The 10,089-nt window shown below is 43.7% G+C and overlaps 1 protein-coding gene across 1 annotated transcript; it reads left to right on the forward strand.

The window, feature by feature from the left end:
• Nucleotides 1–6,967: 6,967 nt before the first annotated feature.
• Nucleotides 6,968–7,501, forward strand: LOC113272852. Its single transcript, XM_026522646.1, has 2 exons — nt 6,968–7,284; nt 7,432–7,501. The coding sequence occupies exons 1-2, from the start codon at nt 6,968–6,970 to the stop codon at nt 7,499–7,501; spliced, it is 387 nt and encodes a 128-aa protein (XP_026378431.1).
• The last annotated feature ends 2,588 nt before the right edge of the window (nt 7,502–10,089 follow it).

The raw sequence follows: 10,089 nt of genomic DNA on the forward strand, positions 1-10,089 counted from the left end.
TACTTACTTATGTATTGAGCAATTCAGTATATGTATATAAAATTTATCTAGAATGGTGCATGTCGCAACAATTCCAAATATTATATAAATTTTATTAAACTTCCGCTTGCATTATTCACTAATGTACAGCCGATCGAGTATTTTCCTATGCTATGTTCCCCAGCTGAACTCTTAATATTGGTATGACATGAAAATTATTGTTCACTCGTAGCGGAGTAGCATGAATTTCCCGAAGTGTCAGTATTAAGATCTGCATGAAAATACCCAGGAACACGCAAGTTATACGGCTCTCTGATAAAGAGATTTCTTGTGCCAACACACAAATAGTTTAGGTCTTTTGCGCCTTGTGCAAATATCTCAACCCTATTGGTCGAGGCCAAACCTAGGAAACTGATCCGCTATGGAGCTAGTACGAGCAAAGTACTACCAGAAAACAAGAAACAAAAGAGGAATTGTGGTAAATAAAAGCAATGACAAAATAGGCGCGGCCACGCCACGTAGCCGGCCAATCCGCTCCAATAGGCGCCGCCTGTGGCCGTTGGCCACACTATATGTGTCTCTTGCCGGCCCCTCTCCCATCGACCAATCAGGTCGCTCTAAATGCGCCACACGCATTTAGAATGAGGCCAGCCTCATGATGCTTGTCGTACCCCTTTCCATCGACCAATCAGGTTGCTCTAAATGCGCCACACACATTTAGAATGACGTCGGCCCCATGATGCTTGTCGGCCCCCTTTCTATCGACCAATCAGGTCGCTCTAAATGCGCCACACGCATTTAGAATGAGGCCCCATGCTGCTTGTCGTCCCCATTCGCTCTAAATGCGCCGCACGCATTTAAAATAAGGCCGGTCCCATCCTACTTGTCGTCCCCCTTTCCATCGACCAATCAGGTTGTTCTAAATGCGCCACACGCATTTAGAATGAGTCCGGCCTCATGCTGCTTGCCGTCCTCTTTCCATCGACCAATTAGGTCGTTCTAAATGCGCCACGCATTTAGAATGAGGCCGGACCCATGCTGCTTGCCGGACTCCTTTCCATCGACCAATCATGTCGCTCTTAATGCTCCACACGGATTTAGAATGAGGCTGGCCCCATGCTGCTTGCCGGCCCCCTTTCCATCGACCAATCAGGTCGCTCTAAATGAACCACACGCATTTAGAATGAGGGCGTCCCCATGCTGCTTTCCGGCCCCCTTTGCATCGACCAATCAGGTCGCTCTAAAGGCGCCACACACATTTAGAATAAGTCAAACCTCGGAAACACCTAGTGGTCGTCGCGTCAACATAGCCGCACACACTAATTAGGGCTTTGACATGCCAAACCCCAATTAGGTTAAGACCGCTATGTCGTCCCATGCCAAATAACATCACCTAGGCATTAAGTTCGATGTGGAAACTAGATCTAATATCATTGAGCCATATTTGGATCTAACACCAATATGCCAAGATATAGTAGGCGTCACTTCGCCACTACGTCACTGGCAGGTGCCACTTTGCCGCTATGCCATTTGCAGGTGCCACTTTTCCACCTTGCCACTACGCCATTGGCAGGAGCCATCTCGCCACTTAGCAACTGGCAGATCCCAATTTTCCATTGTGTCACTAGCAGGAGCCACTTTGCCACTATGCAGGCGCCACTATGCCATTATGCCGCCTAGCTTGTGTGTGATTGGTCAGAATAACTAGGTCTTGCACATTAGACCCACTCAACAACTTGTTGCACATTTTTCCACCAATTACTCGAGACATCAAACATGTCACAAACTGGGGGATACTCATCAGGGTATTGGTCTGGCGGTTTACAGCGTGCGGCGTGCTACACGCCCATTACAAGAAAGTATCAGGAAAGCGCGGACGGTTAAATAGCAGTAAGAGAATAGTGGGTGTAAGGATGACCAGTTTCCCCTCACAATGGGAACGTGATGGTGAGCCGTTTCTACACAACCCCACTTCTCCACTACTTAACTGTCTCCACTTCCTACGAGATCAGGGTGCTCAATGACTTGTATAAATAGTTTTTTAACCTATTTCGACCAACAACAGAGTTTTGGTTTAACAACAACACAAGTATCTAGAAAAACACCAAGAAATAATATCTTACATTCTGAAAGCCAGTTCTAAATTTTGATACAAGTCATAAAAAATCCACACCTTCAAAATCCAATATTTTGATCTCAACACCTTCTTCGCTTCCCTCCCTAAGATCAACCCTTATCCTTCACTTTGTGACCGAAGAAAGTCTGGAACGACGATTTGTTGGTTTAGGCCAGAATTGTACAAATTGATCTCTCGAATCTAAAGTACTCCCGTGCAGTTCATTTTTTTAGGGTTTAGATTCGTTTCTCGCCCAAATTTACCATTTCCAGCAGAATAAGTTTTTACCCATAAATAACTAGCGACCACAGCGGGAGATTAATCTCTCGGTTGCAATGTCAGTTTCTCAGATTCATTCCATTTTTCTCAATTTCAAAAGGGTGGATTTATATATAATTCAATCATTAAACTCAATTTGGGTTCAACAACCAATTTTAATTCCGGTGTTCCGTTCTCTAAGAAGCTTCACAAAAATGCTACTTCAAGCAATGCTACTGGAAATTCCTCGGATATCTGAGCATCAGTAAATCTCCTAGACGAAAGGACCATAAAGCCGCGTGAAGACACATGAAGACGTGATTACTACTTAGGGAGGCGTAATGGCTTCTCTCGAGGTCCGAATGGAGCAGCCACATATGAAACACCATAAGTGTTATATGTAGAAAGTCGGAAATGCCTCAAAGTTATCATTGATATTAATGTCTCCAGGGTCCGCACCCAGGGAGATAAAAGGAAGATTCGCGTAGCCTTTGTTCCAGTATGGAGATAGTAGACAACAAATCTCAACATCAATGGAGTCCTAGAAAGGCATCTGCAGATATCGCAAAAGTGAGGGTCTATCTCCATTCCACCACTACTACCATTTTATCGTCAGGAGTATTCGCTATCACTTCATCAGCAAAATGTATAGATCCAAACCATGGCGCAATTCTGTGAATTCGTACATCTACTATAATAAAGGAGGCTTGACACATCTTCAAATCATTCATATGGGTTCGCCTATTATGCCGACCCAAGCAAGAGCAAGACCGGGACATCTTCATATCTACTAGAGCTGACACGTCAAGAGAGCAGCCTCAAGAAGATAATGGTGCCCGCACCATCATGTCAGGAAAGAATACGCAGCGGAGATAACTTCACGCAGAGGAAGATTCGAGAAGTTGCTACACCAAAAGGATCCACGTTTCCCATATTTTCTTTGCCCGGGGAAGCAGGTAATGCTGAAGATTCTCCAAATTGCCTACCATAAGAACCTACACCGGGATGTTCCAGCAAAATAACAGGCATCTCGATGACTACGTCAAAGGGATCCAAAATTGAAGCCCTCGATTTCCAAGTATACTGTTGGTACTAACACATCAACAGATAACTCACAAAGAGAGACACCTCATCATCAGCGTCACCCACGGACATGGCATGGGGTTTAGAAAGGTTACGGGTCGTTTTGCAAGAACTTCGTTAGAAATGTTTTTACACTGCCCTCCGGAAGAATTGAAACTGGTGCTAATTTCTGAAGAATCTTGGAGTGATACATATACCAAACGACTCATATGGAAGTCTTCTACAACATACTAAAAGGGAACATCAATCCTATGAATGAGCTATAAATAGAAGCCGAAACTCTCGACTACGTGACAGCTGAAAAACCTAATTCTTCCTGGAAAGTTCCGAATTCTCGGTGTCAGGTACTTTTCACCCACCAAACAGACTTTGAATGAATAAATTATTTTTTCAAAAGTTAGATTTTTCTCTTAGAAAAAGAATGAGAGGTCAATCATCTCATTCCGATATCGTACGAAGATTTTGCGGCCATTTTGGCAAGAAGACACGAATATGAAATTAATTTTCATCAAGACAATACACCAAGGTCGCAGGCAAGCAACAATAGGCAAGATGTCGCACGCAGAGAATCATGGAAGAGCTACTTCGCCGAAATAATAAAAGAGAAGGATAAGAAAAAATAACCTCACGGGCATGAGTTATATTAAAAGGAGGAATCCTTCTTTTGGGCCATAATGTCCGAGCAAATCCTTGCGTGTTATCAGGCTTGTGCCCGTAGCCACCACTATTTCCTGCCAAGGTTCACGCCTGTATCTGCCACTCTTTCCTGCCAAGGTTCGTTCCCGTAGCCTCCACTCCTTCCTGCCAAGGTTCGTGTCGTATCCGCCACTCCTTCTTGCCAAGGATCGTGTCGTAGCCATCACTCCTTCCTGCCAAGTATCGTGTCGTAGCCGCCACACTCCTCCCTGTCAAGGATCGTGATCGCAACCATCCAAGGTTCGTAGTTGTGGCTACTTTTTGTCCTATCCCGCAAAAGCTCATGGTCATGGAAAGTTTTACTCACTTACACATCCAGCAAATCCCTTTGCTTTCATGGACGCCCATGCAATTCCATCCAACCTACTTAGTTCCCACGACAATGTAGTCTCTTTTGATCACAGATGCTGCCAAGAACCTTTGTTGCTCGTTTGTTGATACCAGCCAGAGCTTCACCATAGCAACAACCACTACAAAGGTAATTTGTACTTCTACATATTTTAGTTTCACATGGAAGAAGTAATATAGTCACCAGTACGGATGCAAGATTGTGATATCTTTATCATGGTCAACCCACCGGCCATACAAGATAGAAACATGTAAACCACACTTGGGGACTGAGGCTCTACACGGAATCCATTCACTATCAAATCTCAGAAGACACGGTCAACCAAAAAGTTATAGCCACGACAAAGCCATCTACTCTTCAAAGGTGTAAGGATATCATCACCTCTCTGTCTGGAAGGAACCTGCAACACTTTACGAGGCCGCGGAAGATCCCAAGCCTACTCAGAGAAAACAACTTCAGTAACTAAAGAGAAGTGCGACTAGGGGCTGCTTATCGCAGTCCATCCCCGAAAACAATCAAATATTCATGAGACTCCATAGACACGGCTGAAACATTTTTCTTGAAGAAACATGGGGCACCACGATTAACAACATAACTCTCTCACTTCTACCTCTTCGTTATCCAGTATATTTCATCCATGTGATGTTCCAAGCATCCCAACATCGTATCCAGGACAGTACAATAAGCTTGTATCAAATACAGTAGGCGTGGATTCAAGGTGATACAATCAAAGTAGGCTACACTTGGGGACTGAATCCTCCTTCAGGTTTAGAAGTTTAAACGCAGTCACCATCTTACCAGCGAATGCAGTAGAAGCACATATTCCACGAGAAAATAGGCTCAGGATAATTACACATGGGGACTACCAGCATGAGATGACTTCACTTCCCTCAAACAGGTTATTTTTTGATGTCAACATTGTCACGGTCGAAGCTTTACGAGCCACATGAATTTCTTAGCATGAAGCCGTACACGTGCATCAAAGACTCCCAAAAGCACGTCGCAGAGATATTCACATATCCGACCACGTCATTGGATCTATGACCAAACAGAAGTGCAACTGGGGACTGCTCATCGCATCCCATTCGATACAATAGTCCAATATGCAGAAGACGGTTCGAAGGATGTCGCTTGGAATGAAGTTCTCAGCTCGTCTACTTCACCCAATGGCTCCGGAAGATTTCGACCATACAAGCATCCACAACATATCATCATCGCAATCAGAAAGGCAAGAATAATCCTTCCAGACACCGGCTCAGCAGTCCAGACACCAAATAACTTAAAGTCAATGACGGATCAACAACGCAACTACACTCTCTAAGATTAGCCCTGACATGATCATTGTCGAACATATATTTCATCCATCCATCCCAAGAGTGCAGTGGAGTTTGGGTAAATTTTGAAACCCACTGGAGAGGTTATATACTCGTTCTTCTGGAGACAGAACCTTATTACACATTCTGGAGAAGATCGATGGTACTGTTGGCTACATGCACAAAAGAGGAAGGAGCACCTACCTTGAGTTCTGCTGGCTCGCCTTGCTGATGATTATAACTATTGGAGATTGCTTTGTTTCCATTTATGCTCGCTCTGCCACTGCTAACAAAGAACGTCATTCACGCCGAGCTAAATATCCAAGTTTGATCAACTACTCATGGATATTACACTCACAGCTAAAATACGAGAACAAGATGTACTTACGTTGCTGCCGAAGATTGACACGCTCGTGATGGAGCTGATGATAGTGACGAAGAGGATCCGGCTGCCGCAGACAAAAGCATGGAACCAGACGAGCAATAAAAACGGAAAAGGGTTGATACCCCTTTTTATACGAACAGAGTTTCCATAAGAAAGAATTCTTCTAGCTCAATTAACGGGAATAGACGGATGGGCGCATAACACTCATGCTTCATAGACGAGTTAGCAACACGCTACTACGAAGACCACTGCGACGCGGTCCCGTTGCTGAAGGACAATTAGAACTTTCCTGGTAATATCTACCTGCTTTATCTTTTCGATTTTAATCTTGACTGTACCATCTAGTGCTTACCCCGCAACAATATTACTGTTACGTGCTAAGCAGGGGACTTAATGTTGATGGTGGTTTTTAGTTCAGGGCTATGATTGTAAAACTCTGTATTAAATGCGTTGTCGTTCTGCAAAGAATCCGATCCGTTTAAGAGTGATGAGTGCCCAAGCCTCTTTACTTACTTATGTATTGAGTAATTCAGTATATGTATATAAAATTTATTCAGAATGGTGCATGTAGCAACAATTCCAAATATTATATAAATTTTATTAAACTCCCGCTTGTATTCCATGACTAATAAGAGAGGAATATTTACTTAGAGCAGCAACTAATTGGTTTGATGGGTCATCAGAAGATGATGCGGAGTTAAAATTAAACATTTCATTTCTTTCATCATCTTTATTTATACTACCATCACTGCTACTTTTTCTTGTACGTTAAGTTGAAGATCATCATAATGGAGGAATATTTACTTATAGCAGCAACTAATTGGTTTGATGGGTCATCAGAAGATGATGCGGAGTTATTAAGAGATCTTCTTGATAATGAATCACCTTTCTTTATGTTACCTAACATTGTATATTCTAGTCAAAATGAATGTGGTTTTTCATCAGCGGAGCAACCATTAACTCCGGTTAATCCTTTAGTTTCGAAGGCTAACGTTCTCTACTCAGGGCCAACTATTGGAGATATTGAGACAGTTCTATCATTCACAAATCATCACCAGCAGCAATACAATGATGAATCCAGTGATATGAGCATCTCACGCAACGGGTACGTATTTCCCTTGTTCATCCTCGATACATTATTACGTGTTGTTCAGTTTGTAATATGTCTTGTTCTCTGTTGTTTTCTAACAAAAAACTGGTTAGTCTTGTTGACATTCATCCGTTCATGTCAAGTTTGAATTTTGTTTTGCAGGTTTTCGATAATAGAGAAGGGTTTAAGTAAGGTTGATAATAAGTATACATTGAAAATCAAAAGTATATAAAAACATTAGATCGTATAGAAAAACATAATCCAACGATTGTAAGGTTTTAGGTAAATTATCAAATACAAGCGGGGGGATGAATTCTTAATATTGGTATGACATGCCAATTATTGTTCACTCGCAACGGAGTAGCATGAATTTCCCGAAGTGTCAGTATTAAGATCTGCATGAAAATACTCAGGAACACGCAAGTTGTACCGCTCTCTGATAAAGAGATTTCTTGTGCCAACGCACAAATAGTTTATCGAGAACCGTTTAATTTTGTGTCAGCTCACGAAATTCAATTTTCTAACTTAATTTTACCTATTTGCAAAAATTAGGTCTTTTGCGCCTTGTGCAAATATCTCAACCCTATTGGTCGAGACCAAACCTAGGTAAACTAGGAAACCGATCCTCCACGGAGCTAATAGGAGCAAAGTCCTACCAGAAAACAAGAAAAAAAAGAGGAATTGTGGCAAATAAAAGCAATGATAAAAGAGGCGCGGCCACGCCATATAGCCGGCCAGTCCGCTCCAATAGGCGCCGCCTGTGGCCGTTGGCCACACTCCATGTGTCTCTAGCCGGTCCCCTCTCCCATCGACCAATCAGGTTGCTCTAAAAGCGCCACACACATTTAGAATGAAGACGCCCCCATGCTGCTTGCCGGCCCCCTTTCCATCGACCAATCAGGTCGCTGTAAATGCGCCACACGCATTTAGAATGAGGCCGGACCCATGCTGCTTTCCGTCACCTTTCCATTGAACAATCAGGTCGCTCTAAATACGCCATACGCATTTAGAATGAGGCCAGCCCCATGCTGCTTACCGTCCCCTTTCCATTTACCAATCAGGTCGCTCTAAATACGCCACACGCATTTAGAATGAGGCCAGCCCCATGCTACTTTTCGGCCCTCTTTCCATCGACCAATCAGGTCGCTCTAAATGCGCCACATGCATTTTGAATGAGGCCGGCCCCATGCTGCTTGTCGGACCCCTTTTCATCACTAATCAGGTTTCTCTAAATACGCCACACGCATTTCGAATGAGGCCGGACCCATGTTGCTTGCCGGATCCCTTTCCATCGACCAATCAGGTCGTTCTAAATGCGCCAGACGCATTTAAAATAAGGTCGGACCCATCCTGCTTTCCAGACCCCTTTCCATCGACCAATCAGGTCGCTCTATATGCGCCACATGCATTTAGAATGAGGTCGTCCCCATGATTCTTGCCATCCCCCTTTCCATCGACCAATCAGGTCGCTCTAAATGTGCCACACGTATTTAGAAAGAGACCGACCCCATGCTGCTTGTCGCCCCCTTTTCATCGACCAATCAGGTCGCTTTAAATGCGCCACACACATTTAGAATGAGGTCATCCCCATGATGCTTTCCGGTCCCCTTTCCATCGACCAATCATGCCGCTCTAAATGTGCCACACGCATTAAGAATGAGGTTGGCCCCATGCTGCTTGCCGACCCTCTTTCCATCGACCAATCAGGTCGCTCTAAATGCGCCACACGCATTTAGAATGAGGAAAACCGCGCCAACACCTAATGGTCGTCGTGTCAACATAAACGCACACACTAATTAGTGCTTTGACATGCAAAATCCTAATTTGGTTAAGACCGCTATGTCGTCCCATGCAAAATAACATCATCTAGGCATTAAGTTCGATGTGGCAACTAGAGATAATATCATTGAGCCATATTTGGATCTAACACCAATATGCCAAGATATAGTAGGCGCCACTTCGCCACTATGTCACTGGCAGGTGCCACTTTGTCGTTATGCCATACGCCACTTTGCCACCTAGCCGCTACGCTCTTGGCGGGCGCCACCTCGCCACTTTGCCATTGTGCCACTAGCAGGCGCCATTTTTCCACTATACCACTATGCAGGCGCCACTATGTCATTATGCAGCCTAACTTGCATGCGATTGGTCAGAATAACTCGGTCTTGCACATTAGACCCACTCATCAACTTGGTTCACATTTTTCACGAAACACTCGAGACATCAATGTCACAAACTGAGGGGGTACTCATTAGGGTATTGGTCTGGCGGTTTACAGTGTGCGGCGTACAACGCACCCATTACAAGAAAGTTTCAGGAAAATGCAGATGGTTAAATAACAGTAAGAGAATAGTGTGTGTAAGGCTGACCAGTTTCCCCTCACAATGGGAACGTGATGGTGAACCGTTTATACAAAACCGCACTTCTTAACTACTTGACTGTCTCCACTTCCTACGAGATCAAGGGTGTTCAATGACTTGTATAAATAGGTTTTCGACCTATTTCGACCAACAACAGAGTTTTGGTTAACAACTACCAAGTATCCAAAATAAACACCAAGAACTAATAGCTTACATTCTGCAAGCCAGTTCTAAATTCTGATACAAGTCATTAAAAAGACACACCTTCAAAATCCAATACTTTGATCTCAACACCTTCTTCGCTTCCCTTCCTAAGATCAACCCTTCTCCTTCACTTTGTGACCGAAGCAAGTCTGGAACGGTCATTTCTTGGTTTAGGCCAGAATTGTACAGATTGATCTCTCGAATTTAAAAAACTCCCACGCAGTGTATTTTCTTAGGGTTTAGATTCGTTTTTTGG

This window comes from Papaver somniferum, chromosome 4, assembly GCF_003573695.1.
Source record: "Papaver somniferum cultivar HN1 chromosome 4, ASM357369v1, whole genome shotgun sequence".
In the NCBI taxonomy this organism is placed as follows: domain Eukaryota; kingdom Viridiplantae; phylum Streptophyta; class Magnoliopsida; order Ranunculales; family Papaveraceae; genus Papaver; species Papaver somniferum.

Bases quoted from the DNA above. Each gene is read 5' to 3' on its own strand.
- LOC113272852 (XM_026522646.1), top strand. From the start codon at position 6,968: ATGGAGGAATATTTACTTATAGCAGCAACTAATTGGTTTGATGGGTCA. The intron at 7,285-7,431 runs GTACGTATTTCC...TTTGTTTTGCAG, and splicing joins ATGAGCATCTCACGCAACGG to GTTTTCGATAATAGAGAAGG.